The sequence below is a fragment of the Sphaeramia orbicularis genome, chromosome 19 (assembly GCF_902148855.1).
Source record: "Sphaeramia orbicularis chromosome 19, fSphaOr1.1, whole genome shotgun sequence".
Classification (NCBI taxonomy): Eukaryota; Metazoa; Chordata; class Actinopteri; order Kurtiformes; family Apogonidae; genus Sphaeramia; species Sphaeramia orbicularis.
The window spans coordinates 1,692,769-1,714,750 of NC_043975.1; the positions used below are offsets into that span (position 1 = coordinate 1,692,769).

At 42.1% G+C, this 21,982-nt stretch overlaps 1 protein-coding gene across 3 annotated transcripts in view; it reads right to left on the reverse strand.

Moving 5' to 3' along the window:
* Positions 1 to 21,982, reverse strand: part of LOC115410836 (serine-rich coiled-coil domain-containing protein 2-like) — a 38,251-nt gene that overhangs the window by 11,075 nt on the left and 5,194 nt on the right. For all 3 annotated transcript variants that reach the window (XM_030122680.1, XM_030122681.1, XM_030122682.1), the window contains exons 2-11: positions 10,133 to 10,359; positions 8,490 to 9,395; positions 8,242 to 8,409; positions 7,985 to 8,161; positions 7,827 to 7,900; positions 4,861 to 5,040; positions 2,986 to 3,079; positions 1,852 to 1,933; positions 820 to 903; positions 367 to 460 (exon numbers count right to left, since the gene is read on the reverse strand). In XM_030122680.1, the coding sequence (XP_029978540.1) occupies positions 367 to 460; positions 820 to 903; positions 1,852 to 1,933; positions 2,986 to 3,079; positions 4,861 to 5,040; positions 7,827 to 7,900; positions 7,985 to 8,161; positions 8,242 to 8,409; positions 8,490 to 9,395; positions 10,133 to 10,319 (2,046 nt within the window). In that variant the 5' untranslated portion in view covers positions 10,320 to 10,359. The remainder of the gene's footprint in view (positions 1 to 366; positions 461 to 819; positions 904 to 1,851; positions 1,934 to 2,985; positions 3,080 to 4,860; positions 5,041 to 7,826; positions 7,901 to 7,984; positions 8,162 to 8,241; positions 8,410 to 8,489; positions 9,396 to 10,132; positions 10,360 to 21,982) is intronic.

The window sequence follows — 21,982 nt, forward strand, 5'->3', positions numbered from 1 at the left end:
ACCCATGTGTCCTACTGGACCCCTGTGGCCTGCTGGACCCATGTGACCTACTGGACCCCTGTGGCCTGCTGGACCCATGTGACCTTCTGGACCCGTGTGTCCTTCTGGACTACTGGACTCCTGTGGACCTACTGACTTGTGTGGTCTACTGGACCCCTGTGGACCTACAGGACCCCTGTGGACCTACTGGACCCTTGTGGACCTACTGACCCGTGTGGCCTACTGGACCCCTGTGGACCTACTGGACCCATGTGTCCTTCTGGACTACTGGACCCCTGTGGACCTACTGGACCCTTGTGGACATACTGGATCCATGTGGACCTACTGGACCCCCGTGGACCTATTGGACCCGTGTGCTGGTCTCACCTGTAGCAGTAACCTGTGCAGATACTCCAGCTGACACCGAACAGCAGAAAAGTCCTCAGCCAAGTCCTCCACGTCCACACCCAGACCAGGAGACCTGGACCAGGACAGGAACCCATCAGAACCACACACTCACACAACATCCAAACCAAAGGAACCGGACCCTTCCAAATAATTAGTGTTAATTATCTCCTATTGACCTGGTTCTAAGGCTTAGAACTGAAGAACCACAATTAATTAAAATAGAAGATTCACTTCAGATGGGTCAAAAAGATGAAAAGAAATAATGAAAGAAGATTCAGGACGAGATGCAGAACCGATGGTCTGGATCTGGGTCTGGGTCTGTATCTTATTCTGTATCTATATCTGGTTCTGGGTCTGGATCTGGTTCTGTATCTTATTCTGTATCTATATCTGGTTCTGGGTCTGGATCTGGTTCTGGTTCTGCTGACCCACCCTGGTGGACACAGATCCAGGATCAGCTGCGTCTCCTTCCTCTGGTTTCCTGGATCCTCTGTCAGTTTGTAGTTCCGGAACTCACTGAGAACAGGAACAAGATGCATGATGGGTAAATTCTACAGTGACCACCTGACAACACCTGGACAGAAACACCTGAGCGAAACAAACATAACGTAAAAATAAGATGAAAACGGACGAAACAAACACCACATAAAGAAGAAAACAAATGAAACAGACATGACGTAAAATAAGACAAAAACAAACGAAACAAACACAATGTAAAAATAAGAAGAAAACGGACGAAACAAACACAATGTAAAAATAAGATGAAAATGAACGAAACAAACACGACGTAAAAATAATAAGACATGATGCAGCAAAACAAAAATAACACAAATTAATAAATAAAATAACTAGGATTAAAATAAATAAATTAGTTGTAAAACCTTTAATCATACGACGAAAAGAAAATATTGCAAACAATGGAAAACAACAGACGAAAAGATCAAAAGATGAAAATAAAACCATAACACAATAAAAACCAACATGATACAATCAGACAAAATACTGGAAAAGATGTACCGACAAAGACGGAAACAACAAAAATAAAAACAACTCAGTTCAGTTAATTGTCTTGATTATTTTGTTCATTATAAATGTTTGAGAGTTTTATTAATTTAACTTGATCATTTTATTCGAATCTTTTAATTGTCTTGATTATTGTGTTGATATTTTTGAATTTTCTGGATTATTTTGTTTCTATTGTTCATTTTATTTATTATCGTCTAAACATAAAAGACACAAGAAAATCATCATCATCGTCACCGTATTTGACCATTTGTCTGTTTCGTCATCCATTTTTGGAAATAAATACAAATAAATAAACATTAATAATCATCGACTTTCACTCAAACTGACAGATAATAGATTCATATTTATTTTTCTGACCAGGGGTCGATTCTGTCACTGACTTTGGATCAGGTTCAAATTCTACAGAGGTCAAAGGTCACGGTGCATTCAGGGTCTGACCTGTCGGCGTCATGGATGTCCTGCGTCCCCCAACAGAGCTGCCTCCGCCTCCACTGGGCCATGTGGGACATGGCATCTCCATCTGCAGGAGGGGTCACAGGTCAGAGATCAGAGGTCAGGGTGAGGATCAGGGGTCAGAGGTCAGGGTTAGTGTCTACTGAGTGTCCACTAGGTGTCCACTAAGTGTCCAATAGGTGTCCTCTAAGTGTCCACTAGGGAAGTAACGATTACCTGTATAACAATAAACGGCGGTAAAATTGCAGACGGTTAGTATTACTGTTTAAATTCTAATTCTCATGATAACTGTGTTTGATTACCGCACTTCTCTGGAGATAACACCAATGTAAAGATCTCCTTTAATGTCAAATATTTGAGTATAGTTTTAATTTATTACAATTTTAATTTTCTATACCTAATATTTGGAACCAATATTCACTTTTCAAGTCTTTGAAAAGTGAATGAAATATATGAAATAATAATATATGAAATAATATATGAAATAAAGTATATAACATTTTTCAAATCGGATTTTATATGTTTTTTGTGTTTTCTGTCCTTTTGTGTTTTTATAGTAGGTTAAAGTGAAAAAATAATAAACAGATGAGATAGATGAAGTTGTGCTGAAAAAACAGATCCCAAACATGGGTATAGTAAACATCTGTTTATATAGTATATAAAGGCAAAATCGAAAGGACTGAAAAACGGACAAAATAGGCTCACACCGCTAAGGGTTAATATTTAAATGTTTCTGCAACAGAAAGTACATTGTGCCTATTATTTTATTTGTTTGTTTTTTTTATTTTATTTCATTTTTTCAAAATATAACTTGGTTAAATTATTTCAGTGTGTGTATTAGTACTTTTTTAACATTTTGAGCACAGTTTCAATAATACCACGATAATAACCGTGATAATTTTGGTCACAATAACTGTGATATGAAATTTTCATATCATTACATCCCTAGTGTCCACTGAAAGTCCAGTAAGTGTCCACTGAAAGTCCAGCAAGTGTCCACTGAGTGTCCAGTAAGTGTCCACTGAGTGTCCAGTAAGTGTCCACTGAGTGTCCACTCTGGTGACTGTCATGAATTACTGATGTCGTGTGTCCACTGGGACCATTAAGCCTCCCACCCACCGCTGTGGACAGAGGTGTCCTCTGGGAAGTCCACGTCCAGCATCAGGTCGTCTTCGTCCAGGTCACAGGTGGACTCCAGGTGGTTTAAAATGTCCTGAAACAAACAAGCACACGTTGAATGAAGGACGCTGGAGGTTTAAAGGATCAGATGGAGACGTGTCCTTTCATCATATTAACCCTTTAGGTCCCAAAACAGAACCAGAACCACACGTGGACCGTTATGTCCCACCACAGAACCAGAACCAGAACCACATGTGGACCTTGTCCATGTTCTGTCCATCCTCTCATACCCAGACTTTAATCATATGTATAGAATAAGAGCAGAGGAACTAAATACACTGAGAAAGAGGACAAGAAACCACTACTACTGCATCCTCCTCCTCTTCCTCCTCCTCTCCTTCTTCCTCCTCCTCCTCCTCCTTCTCTTCTCCCTCCTCCTCCTCTTCTTCCTCCTCCTCCTCCTCCTCTCCTTCATCCTCCTCCTCCTCCTCCTCCTCTCCTTCCTCCTCCTCCTCTCCTTCTTCCTCCTCCTCCTCCTCCTCCTCTCCTTCCTCCTCCTCCTCTCCTTCCTCCACCTCCTCCTCCTTCCTCTGTGAACACTTAAAGCCGTCGTTCTCCGTTTGTAGATTTTTTTTTTTCCCATCTCTAGGTCTTAGTCACAGAACAGTGGCCTGAGGGAACAGTGCCGTTCAAACCCAGACGCTGTTCGACCACATCCACACATTCAAACTAATCTCACCTCATCCACACACTCCTTCAAAACAGCTTTTACCCACAATCCCCTGCTCCCATTCCTTTTATTCTGTCCATTCCTCTCTTTTTTCTTCTCATTTAGATGCATTTATCTGCATATAAACGAGTTTAGAATCATTTAACGGATCTGTCAGCAGTTGGTTCAACAACTCCAGAGTTGGATCAGAACCAAAAGAAAAACTAATTCATATATATATATAATATCATTCTTTTATTCATTTTCTGAACCCACTTTATCCTCACTAGGGTCACATGGGTCACTTGGAGCCTATCCCAGCTACATAGGGGCGAAGGCGGGGTTCACCCTGGACATGTGACCAGTTCATCACAGACTGAACATATAGAGTCAAACAGTCACTGTCACATTCACACCTATGGACAATTTAGATTAACCCATTAACCTATCAGTGCATGTGTTTGGATGGTGGGAGGAGCCAGAGTACCAGAGAGAACCCACGCAGACACGGGGAGAACATGTGAACTCCACACAGAAAGGTCCCACCCCCCGTCGACTGGTGTTGGAATCGAACCCAGGACCTTCTTGCTGTGAAGCACAAGTGGTAACCACTGCACCACCACATCGCCTCTATTTTATCTTATTTTATTTTATATAAACTGTTACAAACAGAATGACTGTGACGTCTGAGTCTAACAGGACCCAATCCAACTCCTAACATCATGGACTCAGGTTTCATTTGTGTGTAATTCACTCTTTGTCCACCAGAGGGAGACAGAGGGCAGGGTTCAGTCCTCATGATGGCACCTGATCCACCTGTAGAATCCTAGACCCTCTGACCCACATGGGGCTCAGATCTGGTTTAAGAGGCTGTGACACAGAAAGAAAAACCTCCATGATTTAATGATTTAACATCAGAGTCAGTCCAGACCCACCTGGGTCCATGTGGATCCACTGACCCGGTTCTGGATTATGGAACAACAACAAGGCCTCATGAGGCTCAGAGACAATCAACACACACAGACACACAACGACACACACAGACACACACAGACACACACAAACACATAGAGAAGAACACGGACCAGAGGAACACGTGGTTCTCCGTTTGGTTCTGGTGTTTTTTGTTTTGTTTTTTTTTGTTCTGGTGTGTGTGCGGTTCTCACGATGCTGTTGAGGTCCGAGTCGAAGCTGCCGATGTGGTGGGTGGTGTTCCCATTGGTGTTGGTGCTGATGGAGGCGCTGTTGGCGGCACCCCCCAGTGGCTCCAGACCCTCCTCATCCCACATGTAGGTTCCCCCCGACCCGCAGCTGTCGGACGGGGACAGATCCAGAGACGAACCCCCCTGAACAGAACCAACAGGGAGTTAACGGGTCAGAACCTTCTGGTTTATTAGAGTTGAACACCTGCTGATCCACACACCCCAACGTCATCACATACGACCCACATGGAACCAAACATCTACAGAAGAACCAATAAGGTGGAAAAAATACGAAAAACACAGACGAAAATGAAATAATAAAAGAAGAAAATAAGAAATGAAATAAACAAAAACAGCCAATGTGATAAAAAAAAATGAAAACCGAAAAATAATTTTAAAAAAATAATAATAATAATAGTACAAACAAAAAAAGCAACAAACTGAACAACACTGAAGAAAAAAATAATAAAAAAGGACAAAAACCAGAAACAGAATGAAAAAAACCCCCAAGTAAAATAAATAATATGAACCAAATGAATAAAAACAGAACAGAATAAGTGTCCTGAATAAACTGAGGTTGTAGACGTTTGTTTTCATGTTCAGTTAAAGACAGATTGAACTAAAAAAAAGACACTTTTTCATCCACTTTTTTCTGTTTTTGATCAAATAACCTTTGAATTTAGTCTGAGTTTAATGAACGTGATCAGTGAGTTAAATATAGAAAAGACAGGATTTACAGTGAAACATACAAATAAACATGGATAAATAAGATAATTAAAAGTGTTTAGTCCTTTATTAAAGGTTGAATGTAAGACAAACTCATTTAGAAGTTGGCACAAAAACAGATGCAGACGTTTAAAGGTTTGAACTAAGTACAGTCAGTTCAGTTTGGACACTTTAAAGAGTTTAAGAGCGCACAAAATATTCAACACAATGTCAACTTTTATTTACTTTTCTTTGTTCTTTTGTTTTCTTTTGTTTTCTGATGATAGAATATAAATCTATAAATAAGACACGAGACAAACTGACTGAATATTATTAAATAAACTCCTGTTGGTTCTTTTCAAACACGTTTAAAACACTTCATTTAATCTCTGACTTTTAATCAGCTGATCATTCAGTGTTTAGTTTGTTCAGGTGTAAATAAAGGCCACACCCCCTGATGAGTCACTGGGTTAAAGGTTTAGCTCCGCCCCCAGGTGTGACCTGCGGGGCTGCGTGTACTGACATTCCACAGCAGACACTGCAGTGACAGGATGTTCTGGAACACCAGACCCACAGTTCACACTAAACTGAGCCAAACTGAACTAAACTGAACTAAACCAAACTGAACCAAACTGAACCAAACTGAACCAAACTGAGCCAAACTGAACCAAACTGAACTAAACTGAACTAAACTGTACTAAACTGAACCACACTGAACTAAACTGAACCAAACTGAACCAAACTGAACTAAACTGAACCAAACTGAACCAAACTGAACTAAACTGAACCAAACTGAACCAAACTGAACTAAACTGAACCAAACTGAACTAAACTGAACCAAACTGAACTAAACTGAACCAAACTGAGCCAAACTGAACTAAACTGAACCAAACTGAACTAAACTGAACCAAACTGAACTAAACTGAACCAAACTGAGCCAAACTGAACTAAACTGAACCAAACTGAACCAAACTGAACTAAACTGTACTAAACTGAACCAAATTGAACTAAACTGAACCAAACTGAACTAAACTGAACTAAACTGAACTAAACTGAACCACACTGAACTAAACTGAACCAAACTGAACCAAACTGAACTAAACTGAACCAAACTGAACTAAACTGAACCAAACTGAACTAACCTGAACTAAACTGAACCAAACTGAACTAAACTGAACCAAACTGAACTAAACTGAACCAAACTGAACCAAACTGAACCAAACTGAGCCAAACTGAGCCAAACTGAACCAAACTGAACCAAACTGAACCAAACTGAACCAAACTGAACTAAACTCAACCAAACTGAACTAAACTGAACTAAACTGAACTAAACTGAACTAAACTGAACCAAACTCAACCAAACTGAACGAAACTGAACTAAACTGAACTAAACTGAACCAAACTGAGCCAAACTGAACTAAACTGAACCAAACTGAACTAAACTGAACCAAACTGAACTAAACTGAGCCAAACTGAACTAAACTGAACTAAACTGAGCCAAACTGAGCCAAATTGAGCCAAACTGAACTAAACTGAACTAAACTGAGCCAAACTGAACCAAACTGAGCCAAACTCAACTAAACTGAACTAAACTGAACCAAACTGAACTAAACTGAACCAAACTGAACCAAACTGAACTAAACTGAGCCAAACTGAACGAAACTGAGCCAAACTGAACGAAACTGAACTAAACTGAACCAAACTGAGCCAAACTGAACTAAACTGAACTAAACTGAACCAAACTGAACCAAACTGAATTAAACTGAGCCAAACTGAACTAAACTGAACTAAACTGAACTAAACTGAGCCAAACTGAGCCAAATTGAGCCAAACTGAACTAAACTGAACTAAACTGAGCCAAACTGAACCAAACTGAACTAAACTGAGCCAAACTGAGCCAAACTGAACTAAACTGAGCCAAACTGAACCAAACTGAACTAAACTGAGCCAAACTGAACCAAACTGAGCCAAACTGAACCAAACTGAAATAAACTGAGCCAAACTGAACTAAACTGAACCAAACTGAACTAAACTGAGCCAAACTGAACCAAACTGAACTAAACTGAGCCAAACTGAACCAAACTGAACTAAACTGAGCCAAACTGAACCAAACTGAACTAAACTGAGCCAAACTGAACCAAACTGAACTGAAATGACAGAAACACACAGGACCTGGCTCACAGCAGGACTCCCATGATGCTTTGCACCTGTGTGGCCTGTGTTACCTGCTCGTGGTATTCGGGCTGACTGGATCTTCGGGGGCGGGACAGTCTGCTCAGACGGTGGTCGCCGCGGTCGCCTGGAAACAAACACAAACCACGGAAACCGTCATCAAATGGAACTGGATGAAAACAAACCAGGACATAAAACTAATCCAACTCACCGCTGAGTCTCATCCCAGTCCAGTCCAGACCGTCGTCAAGGAAACACAGCTCCGTCGCCTTGGAAACGCTGTTAACAGCCTCTTTGTCTTCATCAAACCTGGCACATGATTGGTCGAGGCCCGAGTCATCTTCGTCATTTTTACAGGACATGAGCAGGACGCCCACGCCGCCGTTTCCTGATGACGTCATAATCAATATGAGTGAAACTGATCAATCAGTGATCGGCGAATTGAACCCTGCGTTTGCCAGTTCTCACCCAGGTTGTCAAAGTCGTCCATGTATTCCTGACTGGTGTCGTTTGGATCCAGGGACGAGGTGGAGGACAGGGACATGTCCTCCAGCGTCTCCCCGATAATGGACACCTCTCCCTGGGACTGGGGTCGGGCTGACAGGCCCCCGAGCTCTGGAGCCTCGGGGCTGCTGCCTGGGGGGGAAACAAAGTCATCTACATAATTACGTCAACACATGTAAGGCCCCCCCCCCGCATTGGACACGCCCCCATACCTGGACTGTCCTCTGTGGTCGAGGGCGTTTCCACCGAGTCCCTCCTGTCCGTCGGATGCTCCGCCTTCAGGTCTCCACCGGTCGCCGTCACCCGCAGGGGGCGGGACTGCTTGAAGAGTGATGGGCGTGACAGCTTGTAGCTGATGCCGCTGGGCTTGGAGGCGGGGCTAAAGCCAGGGAGGAGGGACTTCTTCAAGGCCGACGAGGGCAGCAGCGAGGACCGGCCCAAAGGAGCCGGGATTTTAGCACCAGAACTGGATCTGGGCGGGGCCTGAGTCAGTCCTCGCTCTGCCGCCCGATTGGTGGAGTAGGAGTGAGTGGCGGTGGGGGAGGAGGCGGGACTGATGGTGGAGGAGGTGGGGCTTAGGGTGGGTGAAGGCTGGCGTTGGACCTGGGTCAGGCTTCGGGACCGGGCCTTGTTGGTTCTGCTCAGAGGGGTGGGCGGAGCCGAACCCAGGCTGTCGCTGGAGTGGGAGCGACTCGCTGCTGGTTTCTTTTCAAGTGGGGATCCGGATCTGGACCCGGGACCTGAATCTGGACCAGAACCTTTGGAGCGGGGCGGAGTCTGGAGCGGCCTGCCGGAGCCGCCGGTCCCGTTCTGCTTTTTGGATCCAGACAGACCGTTCAGAGCCAGTTTAGTGCCGTTTGTGAGTCCAGACGTGATCTGGCTCAACTTGGACCCGGTTTTAGACCCGGGGAGGGTCCTGGAACTGGACCCAGGAGTCTTCCCTGGTTTCTGAGGGGGCTCCTGTTGCCGAGGGTGATAATAGTGATGGATGTTGTTGCCATAGCGCCCAGCTTTGTGCTCGGCGTCTGCGTCCTCCATCAGTCCGTTCTGTCTCTTCCATTTGACTGAATATGAGGTGGGGACTCGGATGAAGCCGTTGTGTTTGACAGAGGACTGAGCTGAAAATCAAACACAAACACTAATGATTCAACCGCAAAACACAAACAACACATGTTTGGGTCGAAAATGGGGGTTTTGTTTGTTTTTTACAGGTTTTAGGCTCATTACCTTCACCAAGGAACGGCAGAGGTTATGTTTTCATCGGGGTTTGTTTTTTTTGTCTGTTTATTTGTCTGTTAGCAAGATAACTCAAAAAGTTATGGAAGGATTTAGATGAAATTTTCAGGCAATGATGATACTGGCACAAGGGTGATTGGGGGAGCTGATCTGCCTTGGGGGAGGTCTGCGCTCTCTGACTGCTTTTCTAGTTATCATTATTATTATCATTACCATTATTAGTAGTAGTAGTATCAGCATCATTATTATTATTAGTATCATTATTATTGTTGTATTATATCATTATTATTATTATTACTACTATTATCATTACCATTATTATTATTATTACTATTTTGCCACTTGTTACAGATAGTACTTTCCACTGTGCATATGGGTGTTTTTTTTCACTACTGTTTTTATATCTTTTTTTTTTATATTTCTGTAATTATTTGTTTTGTTTCTCGAGTGTATATTCTGTGTTTGTGCTGCTTTTGGATCTTTCATTTCCTGAGGGCTGTGTCCACAGGATCATTAAAGTTCCATCTAATCTAAATAAACCAGTCAAATAATAAATACCAAATGTACGATACTCCACAGAGACGGTTAGAATACTAGTGGTGTGGTGTGTGGGTTTGACCTTTGACCCCCGCAGGCCCAGGGTGGTGGTAGAAGCCGTTGGTCAGTCGTGTGCTGGAGGCGGCGGCAGCGGCAGCGGTGGCGGCCTGACCCATCTGAGTGGCGGGTTTGGGCCGGGAGCTGAACTTGGGCAGCCTAGAGACCATGGTGGGCATGGTGGGAGGGTCGACGAGAGGAGGGGCCGACATCAGACCCCGCCCACTTCACCATGGAGACCAAGAAGAAGCTCTGGAGAGAAAAAAAAAAGAACGATGTGGACAAATATAACTGAAGAAAAGTCAAAGGAAGAAGAAGAAGAATGATGCTGTTGTCGTTTATTATTAAAGCGCAGGAGCTTCAACAACATTAAAAATAACATTAAACCACAATGTCATCATATATTCATCAAATTCGAATAAAAATGAACCTGAAAAAGTCTGTGTCTGGATAAATGTCAATGAAAAACAGCACAAACATTTAATTAACGGTGGAATCTTCACTTGAGTCAATTCACAAAACAAAACCCAGATGTTAAATATATACGATCAGCTGAAACTGAACCGCCAGGACACGGACCATCAATAAAAGAGGAAGAAGAAGAAGATGGCAAGGATTTATGGGGTTCAGTGGGTTTCTATGTTCTGACACCAGCAGATTCCTCACATTCAGCTGAGTGACACACCTGCAAACTCTGGGACCGAGTGGAAAAACCCACAGGAGGCAGCACACTGGTACAGGGACACGCCCACCACACACCCAGGACATGCCCACAACACACTCAGGACACGCCCACAACAAGCAGCGCCTGTATCCAGACATGCCTGTCTTTTACCGTCTGTCAGGTCCAAGCCCCGCCCACACGACCACACCTGAGCGCACCAGTGTCAGGTACAGGACGGTTTCACATCAGCTGCGTTCGACGTCACCAAATGAACTGAGATAAACGTCTGCAGTGTCTCCATGACTGTGGTTCATGAGGTTCAAGGAAAACACACGCAGATGAATTTACAAATACATTCTGTCACATTCACATCTTTAAGTGGGATTATAAAAACAAACTAAAACCACAACAAACACTGGAATTTCCATGAATGTACAACAAACCAAGGTTCTAATAGTTTGGGATTTTTCATTCTAGTTTAGTTTTATTTAGTTTTGACTTTTTTTTCTTTGATTCAGTTTGTTTTAATTCGTTTTTAGAGCAGGTTTGCTAGTTTTTATTAGTTTTCGTTATTTTCTAAATGCTTAGTTTTAGTTTAGTTTTAGTTTTTTTATATCTTTTCTCTTCTTCTCTGTCATCGTATTCAAATAAATCCCAGACAGGACTCCGCTGCTTTCTCCCAACTTTAGTCTCCGTGTTTCCCGGTAGAGTGGGGACCAGAAGACGACTGGAAACCACAAGTGACGGACCCTTAAATATCATACGGTGCCAGCAGCTAAAATTGCTTGAGGGAAATAAATCGATTTCATATCAATCCAACGTTGACAAAGATGAAAACGAAGGGAATTTTATCCATAATTTTTTATAAGTTTTAGTTAGTTTTATAAACACACAATACAGTTTCAGTTTGTTATTGTTTTTTTTTCTATTATTATAGCTTTTATTTATTTCAGTTAATGAAAATGTTTTTACAATTCTAGTTTTCATGAACTCGTTAGTTTTTGTTAACGATAATAACCTTGCGACAAACCCCTGAACCCAGCATCCAAGCCCAGATGTGGGTCTTGGTTCTGGGTCTGATGGTCTGTTTTCTGTAGTGGATAAACATCACATGTGGACCTGAGGACAGGACCACAAAGACTCAGTGTCCTCCGTCATGTGTCCGCCCGAGGCCACCGCACAGTCACACGCTCCTCTGAAGACCTTTATCTGCGTCTATTCTGAGACCTGGACCTTCATCATCCACTGAGGAAGAGGAGCAGCTGAACCACATGTGACGACAAGAGAAATCAGGACCGGACTACCCTTGTGGACAGGACCGGGATCACCTGAAGGCCCTAACCTTAACCCTACCCTAATCTTTACCCTTAACCCTAACCCTAACCCTCCAGGGCAGTGGATCCATTTGACTCTGAGAGAAAAGTCTGCTCTAAATGAACAGCAGCAGTGTTTGTGTGGATGATCTGTTCAGGACTCCTTCAAAACCTCCAGTGTCATAACTGAGCTGTAGATCCACATCTGACTGAACCACAGAACGACACCATTTCATTTACAACAAACACTGAAAGTTTGTGTCAAACCCTTTCATGATAAGAAGAAGAAGAAGAAGAAGAAAAAGGAGAAGAAGAAGACAAAAAAGAAGAAGAAGAAGAAGACTAACTAACCCGGTGAACATCCAAACCCACTGATCAAAGGTTCTGATCAGATTCACTCAGTTCTGCCATGCTTCTGTCATGTCAGCTGTCGTCCAAACACTGTCCTGTTTTATTTACAGAACTGCGGTCCAGTCAAAGAAGCTGCATCAAACGGACTCAGAACTTCAGTCTCAATATCCAGAAACATCCTCCTTTAACCCAAACAAGGAACAGATGACTCACCCAGAAGAAAAAGACTCATGTCTGTCCAAAGACATGGACATCACAGCCTCACAGTGGAGTCAAAACATGGACATAAAGACACGGACGTCTGCTCACCATCATCACAACCACAGAAAATCCACCAAAAAACACAAAAACACAGACTTCAGACGCAGACGCAGATGTTTTTGTCTCAGACTGGAGGTTTTCGACCTGGATAACGCAGACATAAATGGACCGTCAGATGGACTGGGACTGGATTTATCACTACAGCAGGACTCACAACAGCCCATTTAACCCTTAGATTCCACTGACTCCTCCCAGAACGCACCCACATCTACTTAAAACAGAAAAACACTGTTTACATAGAGACGACAGGAACAAACACAGAACTGGACCACAGGGTCCTCATGGACCACATGGACCCTGTGGTCCATGTGGTCCGGGTCCATGTGGTCCACATCAGAGGAGACAGAACATGAAGGAACGCTGTCTAAATGGACTTTTACAATAACATCCTGGTTTTATCACATCTACTTGGTTCCCTTGTTATTTATTTATTATCTTTTATCCTGACGCTATATTGGATCATTTTATGTTTTTTTGTATACATAAAGAAGATTCATTTAATTATTTATCATAACTGAACAGATGTCAAGTGTTAAATCTGAACAGAAGTCATATTTATTGACATGGAGGTCATTGGTTTTTAAAGGTTAATCCATTTTATGATCCTCATAGATACGTTCAGTCCCTGCATTTTACCCATAATTTACAGCACCTAGCATTAGCATTAGCATTAGCAGTGTTGCTGCTGTAGGTAGATCCTCATCAGACCATTTCTGTGTCTTTTGTTGGAAAATGGTGACTTTTACTCCTTTAACCTCCTTCCTGAACAGTCTCAGACCAGATTCAGTCCATTCTTTATGTGGGTTTGTTCTGTGGAACTCAGACCTTCAACCTACGTCTGTTCACATGTTCAGAGACACTACGTCCACATGTCCACACGTCTGCAGCAGAACCAGCTACTTTAACCACATTAATACAGAACCGACACGTCCTTTTGGCATCCCTTTGGCGTCTGTTTAGCATCCTTTTGGCGTCCCTTTAGCGTCTGTGCGGTGTCCCTTTGGCGTCTGTGCGGTATCCCTTTGGCGTCTGAGTGGTATCCCTTTGGCGTCTGAGTGGTATCCCTTTGGCGTCCCTTTGGCGTCTGAGTGGTATCCCTTTGGCGTCCCTTTGGCGTGGGTCTGCAGCTGTACTGCAGCACAGACTCTGCTGTGAAACCAAGGACAAACGTGAACGTGATGAACGAGGTCACGGCTCAGTGATGATGAGGCTGTGGCAGCGACGAAGGATGAGGGGGAAAACAAACAGGAGGAAACAGAGTCTGAACGGCGGCTTTACCATGAAACGGTGGATCACAGGAACCACATAGGAACACGAGTCAGCGATGGATTAAAGGTGAAAGACCGTCTCCATGACAACGTGTCACTTCTACAACAGTCTGACTTTGAGTTTAATTTATTCTTCTTGTCTTCGTATTTACGTCCTTGTTTCTCTTCCTTTTCTTCTATCCCCTGTTCATTCAAACTAGTGTCACATGATCAACATCCCATGATGCACTGAGGGTTTTTCCCAAAATATGTTTATTGATTTTTCCATCTATTTAAAAACTAAACCAAGGTCAAACCAAACAAACTAAAATAAAGTAAATGGATCCAGTGAAGTGTTCAAACCAGCCCCAACCTGAGGAGTTCAACACAGGGTCATGACCCCTAGGGGTCTGTGGAGGTACTGCAGGAGGTTTATTTTTTTTATTTCTTAATACTTTTCTGTGTGTTTGTGTTTTCTTTCATCTGATCTTTTCATTGGTCTAGTGTTTGGTCTGATTCAGATCAGACAGATTTAAAGAACCTCCATGAACTTACTCTAATATTTATTCAGTGTCATCAGTTAAACCAGTCGTGTTAGAGCAGCACAGTCGAAGTCATCACCTGCTGTGTGTCCCACCCACCCCCCCAGGTCCAGGTCCAGGTCCAGGTCCAGGTTCAGTCTTTGTCACTGGTTGGAGTCTGTCTTCCACGTGTTCTTAGTCCAACTGACTCCAGTTCATCATGTTTGTTTTCCTGCTGATGTTGATAATGAAGCTCAAAGTCCATGAACACACTCCTCCTTTACACACGTTTCTGTTCTTTTAGTCGTTCCCATCCTCTTTCTCTCATGTTGTTGTGGTTTTTATGTGTAGTTTCAGCCTATAAATCACCATCTGACTTTCACTCAGATGCATAAATCTGCCTCCAAACTAAAGAAATCCAACTAAAGCCCCAGTGTGAAGCTGAGTGACGGTGCATTCACTGACTCTGTGAGGGTGGGGCGTTTCATCATCAGGTGGGGGCGTCATTTACGTGTCCTGACCTTGACAGATGCTGCAGTCGACAACAGATCCGATGACCAAACAGAACAGCTGAGCTCTGCACAGTCAGTTCACCAATGAACCTTTAGAATAAGCATAAATAATGTATATAATGTGTTATAATTATAAAACAATGAACACAGAACCATTTTATTATGTTAGAACAGGATAAAATTATTAATGTATATTATATAATTATGAATAATGTATTATGATATATAATATATATCATATAAATAGGTGTGGACAGAGTTTCTTTTTGATGTGTGTCATGTTTTGGACTTCATCCTGGGACTTTGTGCGCAGTAGATAAAGATATGTGTGTGTGTGTGTGTGTGTGTGTGTGTGTGTGTGTATGTGTGTGTGTGTGTGTGTTTGTGGGGGGGGGGGGCAGTAATACACCGTCGTACTTCTGTATGTAATTTTTGAAAATTACCAAAGACTTTCCTGCAACAACTGTGTGGACGATTTAATGTTAGCAGCCATATTGATCTGGTTTATAAGGAAAGTACTGATCTGGTTGATTAGACAGAGATGTGAACCTGGTGTATCACATATGATCCAGATGGTTTTAAAGGGTCACCAGATCTCACGTCCTGCTTGTGTTCTAAATGTTTGAACTCTGAACAGACTTTGTGGATGGTCTGGGCTGGTTTTAGTCCCAGATGTTTGTGTGTGGTCATGGATCCGGTCCAGACTCAGGTGACACAGTCCATTCGCACCTTGGGTTTTAGTGACAGATCAAGCCGACTCCACAGATGGACCACAGAGGCCAGCTCAGTCAGACCCACCTGGACAGATGGACCACAGAGTCCAGCTCAGTCAGACCCACCTGGACAGATGGACCACAGAGTCCAGCTCAGTCAGACCCACCTGGACAGATGGACCACAGAGTCCAGCTCAGTCAGACCCACCTGGACCTGAACGCTCACGTCTGTTCATTGTGTTCTCATATTTTAGATTTATTAGATTTGTCAGAAATATTCACTGAACATGTTTGTGTTCATCAGGTCGTCTCTGAATGAGCCTGAATTCATCAAACATCAGATAAACCAGTGAAATGACGTCGGTTCCATCCATTATCAGATTCATCAGTCAGACTCACTTTCACGTTTTCAGACTCATCTGATGTTTGTTTGATTAATTAATTAATTTATTTATCTGATGTTTTCTTGGTCTCATGAGTTCAGTGAAGTTGTTTTGTGGTTTGTTCAAACAAAGACATGTCTGTGTTCTAAGAAAAGATGCTTTTTAACATTTAGTTTTAGATCAGGGGGGTCAAACATGTGGGCCGTGGGCCAAAACCGGCCCACAAAGGGTCCGATCTTGTCCATGGAATGAATTTACAAAATACAAAACATACACTGAAGATATTGACAGCCACTGGTGTTGAACTGGTTTAAGTTCAGGTTCCACATACACACCAATGTGATCTGAAGTCAAATAATAACAGAAGAACCCAGAAATTATGACTGCAAATTAATGGGAAAAAAATAATATTACACTATGAAAATATTTACATTTATAAAAGATCCTTCAACAATAAAATATGAACAACCTGAAATGTCTAAAGTAAATTCAGCGTTTTTGTATATTTTAGATCCACTGTGATCTGTATGTTGAGTTGTTGATAATAATAATAATAATAATAATAATAATAATAACAACAACATTGTATTATTGTAGTTCCAAATTTGTACCAATATTCTACCTGTTATTAAATGTTTGTGCAACGCTGTGTGTAATGTACATGTATAAATAATAAACTTAATATTACATTAATTTGTACTGAATATTTAATTCTAATTCTATATAAATATTTATGTAAATACCACATTTCTTCTTTATCTCTTTATATTTCAATTTTCACTCGTCTTTTCCACCTGCTTGTTGTTTTTAACTGTGTGTAATGCAGCAGAATAAATAAAGTCATATCTTATCTGAACATTTTACTTATTTTTATTATGAAATTTCAGTTTTTTCAGGTTATTCACATTTTTTTGTGACAGGATAGTTTGTAAATGGAAATCTTTTTATAATTTAATGGGGTTTTTTTTTACACTAAAACAAAGACAAACCTTGGAATCGTCATTATTTCCAGGCTGCTGTCGGTGATTATTTGACTGATCTGACTGAAGCTGAGCTGACCTGTTGGACATTCATGTTTTAGTGGATTAAACAGTGAAATGAGTTTATATTATTATTATTATCATTATTATTATTATTATTAGACTGAAGCTGACCTGACCTTATTTGGACGTTCCTGTCTCCTGGACTGTAAACCTACAGTCCTCCTGGGTTCATGTGAAGGTCAGGTTCAGTTTTCTGCTCTTTTCTGAATCAACTTTAGCGGGTTTTTTTTTTGTTTTTGTTTTTGTTTTTACATCAGGCTTAAACAACAGCTGCTATAATGATGATTTACACGCTTCATTCATCTGTTGTTTCAATTTTTGATTCATCAATCGGTCTCAACGATGTCAAAGTCATGACCCCTGGTTTAGACGTTCAGAGTCACGTCTGCTAATGTGTTGACTGTTTTGGTCCAAATATACTGGGTTTTAGTCCCAGAGGAGGAAAGAACCCTGGAGATGTTCAGGTTTAAGGAGCTGACATCAGCAGAACCATGGAAACGCTGAGAACAACTGTCCTGAAGTTCAGAGTTTAAAGAGTGTGTGTTGGATCAGAAAACCTCCTGTTCATCTACAGAGGAGGACCTTGGGTTCAGAGGGTTCAGTGAAGAACCAGCTGAACGTTCAGGAACCAACCTTCAGGTGGATTTACTCAGTTCATCACAGCCTTTGAGCACATGACAAAGAAATACCACAATGGGATCCAGACACGAGGACTGGACCGACCAGAACCAGTCCAACACCAACACCTCCACCAACACCTCCACCTCTTATGCAACATGTGTTCATGAACAACAGCACAGATCAAATGTACTGGAAGTCAAAGGTCACAGTCACACCTGATCAGTGAGTTGACCCTGGAGGCAGGAGCAGATCCTTATGAGGGTCACAGGACTGATGTGGATTTAATAGAAGCTCTGTTTCAGTTCCATCCACAGGGACCCAGGCTACAAGCACATGGGGGGGGGGTAAAGGAGGACCAGGGGGGTTAAGGGAGAACTGGGGGGGGGGTTAAGGAAATAAGGGTCTGTAACCTGGTTAATTGCGCTGATGCTTATCTGATCCACAACTAGGACTATACTGGTTCAACCGGACAGACTGGGTTTGGGGGGGTGGGGGGGTGTTCACATCCCTCTAATAACATCAACCACCAGGGTTTGACAAACATTCATATTAAAGCATGATAATCATCAGTGTCAGACTCAAACATTCAAACACATTTATACATGTGTTCCACATCATCTTTAACAGTTTTATATTATGGGATAGATATCATTAGTTTGGGTTCAATTATTCTCCTTGTTTCTAAAATGACTCACAGATGGTTTGGACTGGATTTATAAAAACTGATTCTGTTCTTTTTTCTCCCTGACTCTGGTTTTAACTGTTCTTCCTCTAAATGTCTGTAATATTTTTCCTGCTCTGACTGTAAATACTAATGTTCTTCCTCATCCAACCATCTACTGTCATCACATCTGACTGAGGAAGAAACATCTACCATTCAAATAAACCTGGATGTTCTGCTTTAACCCTTTCATGCATAATGATCACTCCAGTGGACAGCTGTTCAAAGCAGGTCTCTTGCATATTTATGTTTTTTGTTGTTTTATTTCCATATCAACCAATACAGTGGACACTTATGCATCATCCCATACACTGTAATTCATACCATTACTGTAAATTTGCTGTTCTAGATAAACCTAATCTGCAGTAACATGTTTGAGTTTAAAAAATTGCTAATTGTTATTAGACTGTAATTAACTGTTTTGTATTTTTTAAACAAAAAGGTTTTTTTTGCATACTATCTCCATGCAGGTACAAAATGTGAGAAAACATCAGATTAGCAGCATTAAACATGTTTTTATTCCACAGTTTTCACGCAGTATTTCAGTAAATAAATGGTTTTTTTGCCTCTAAAATTAAACGCATTGTGTCCAACTGAGTGGATATTTTTGTAACTCCATGAAAAATTATTTCATAAAAATGTTTCTTTTTTTTCATGCCTAAAGAGGAATAAAAACACTCAGGAAAAAAAAATCTTCATTAATGTTCTCATAATTCATGCATGAAAGGCTTAATAACAGTCCTGATGTGGTTGTTTTACTGTGATTTCCAGCCAATGATACGAACAGAGTGTTGGGCTTTAACTGGTCTGGGAGGTGGGTCATGTGACCTGGTTCTCCTTCCCATCCTTGTTCACCTCCTGTGGGTTTTCAGTGGCTGAAGGACAGATATTCTTAGCAGAGGAACATCACCTCCCCCTGTTCGGCTCATATCTGAGCCTCCGTTCATTCACTCTAATAATAAAAGAGTCTAGATCTGGTCCAGTCTAGACCAGATGGATTCATGATGAAACACAAAAACCACATGAGCATCCACTGGTTCTGTGGTTTGGACAAAACCGTCCTCTGAGAAAAAAAGGTACTGTGAAGAAAAAGAACTGGACCCAGATCCACATGAGTCCACCATGACAAATACAGCAGGTTCAGATCCAGATGGTTTCATAGACTGATCCGACAAACAGAATAATAGGAAGCAGAAACACCAACAGAGACACCAGCTCCAAATGAACCAACACTGTGGAGTCAATGTGAGACCCAAACGTCAGCGTTTACAATCTGTGAATGAGCCGCTCAGCATCGCACAAAACAACAAAAACCACAACTACACACCTCAAACAGGACTGGAACCTGGACTACTTAAGTCTAGGGATCCACAAAAACTATCTGCACCGAGAAGTATCGGTCCAATATCGGAAAACACAATGTCATTCAGATAATTAAAGCTTTCACCAATAAATACAGCCCATAATAATAAATTTAAATTGCTTTGATTTGGAGCATTTCACCAATAAAAAGCATGCGTTGTTGCCTTGGTAACCACTATAAAACCAAGAGGAAGAGGAAGAAGAAGAGGAAGAAGAAGAGGAAGAAGAAGAGGAAGAGATTAGATTAAATTAGATGTGTATTATAAAAGACAAGTGGACTATGTGTGTGTGTGTGTGTGTGTGTGTGTGTGTGTGTGTGTGTGTGTCTGTGTGTGTGTGTGTGTGTGTGTGTGTCTGTGTGTGTGTGTATGTGTATGTGTGTGTGTGTGTGTCTGTCTGTGTGTGTCTGTGTGTGTGGGTGTGTATGCATCTGTGTCTGTGTGTGTCTGTGTGTGTGGGTGTGTATGCATGTGTGTCTGTGTGTGTGTGTGGAGGTGTGTGTGTGTGTGTCTGTGTGTGTCTTTGTGTGTGTGTGTGTGTGTGTGTGAGGGTGTGTGTGTGTGTGTGTGTCTGTGTGTGTGTCTGTCTGTGTGTGTCTGTGTGTGTGGGTGTGTATGCATGTGTGTCTGTGTGTGTGTGTGTGTGTGTCTGTGTGTGTGTGTCTCTGTGTGTGTGTCTGTGTGTGTGGAGGTGTGTGTGTGTGTGTGTGTGTCTGTGGGTGTGTATGCATGTGTCTGTGTGTCTGTGTGTGAGGGTGTGTGTGTGTGTGTGTGTGTCTGTGTGTGTGTGTCTGCGTGTGTCTGTGTGTGTGTGTGTGTGTGGAGGTGTGTGTGTGTGTGTGTGTGTCTGTGGGTGTGTATGCATGTGTGTGTGTGTGTGTGTCTGTGTGTGAGGGTGTGTCTGTGTGTGTGTGTCTGTGTGTGTGTCTGTGTGTGTGTGTCTGTGTCTGTGTGTGTGTGTGTGTGTGTGTGTGTGTGTGTGTGGAGGTGTGTGTGTGTGTCTGTGGGTGTGTATGCATGTGTGTGTGTGTGTGTGTGTCTGTGTGTGAGGGTGTGTGTGTGTGTATGTATGTGTGTGTGTGTGTGTGTGTGTGTCCGTACAGTTTGTCATCCTTCTGTATTGTTACTCACTGTACAGACTAGTGTAAACAGTAACAGTTGATCAGACCAATATTTGATCAGATATTGGTCATTTTTAATCCAATATCCTTCTAATCCTGTTTCTATGTCCAGAACACTTTGGCGGTGACTGGTGGACAAATGTGGTACAACATGAACGAATCCACAACAGCAGAAAAACAACCACATAATGACTGTTAATGATCTCCTGTGAAGGCTCCACATGAACCAATGATGGAATGACCTCCAGTTCCATGTCATTATTTCAGACCAATCAGCTGTGACCTGACACAAAACACGCCCTCAGAATCTGTGCTTTCATTGGTTGATGTCTGAGGTGGGTCAGGAGAATGACAGGAGGCGTTTCCATAGTAACTGGACACAGGTGGTCCGATGGGACAGTCCCAACGTGGGTCTTCATTCTCTGCTACAGTTTCCATCCTGAACTCCAACTACATAAGAAGGATGTTCAGATGTGGGTGGAGTTTTATGAGACGCATCACAGACGGTTCACGTCCACGTCACATGGATTTGACAAACATTCTGTAGTGGAGTCCTGGTTGACAGACAAACGGAGCAGGTCCTTCCTAAAAACAACTGCACTTCCATTGTATGGAACTGGAAACAGACATTTATTCACTGATATTTGGTCTGGTTTGTTTTTTTTTACTTTTCATGTTCATACAGTTTAGTTTTTATGTTCAACAGTGACTTAATCAGACTGCTGCTGTTTACATGTTAGTATGTTTACATGTTGTTGTCAGTGACGTGCAGTGGGGTTCATGTCTGGGGAGGCACTGACTCAGAGCCAGATCTACAAATATATGGTGGCCTGAGAAACTGGAACAGAGAGAGTGAGCAACAGGAACGGCCTGGGTATATGGGCTGTGCATCAAGTCAGCATAGGTAGACTGGCAGGAACTCAACAGGAAACCTTCAAAAAGAGCCATTTTAAACTAAAAATAAAAAAGTTTATGGTCTTACC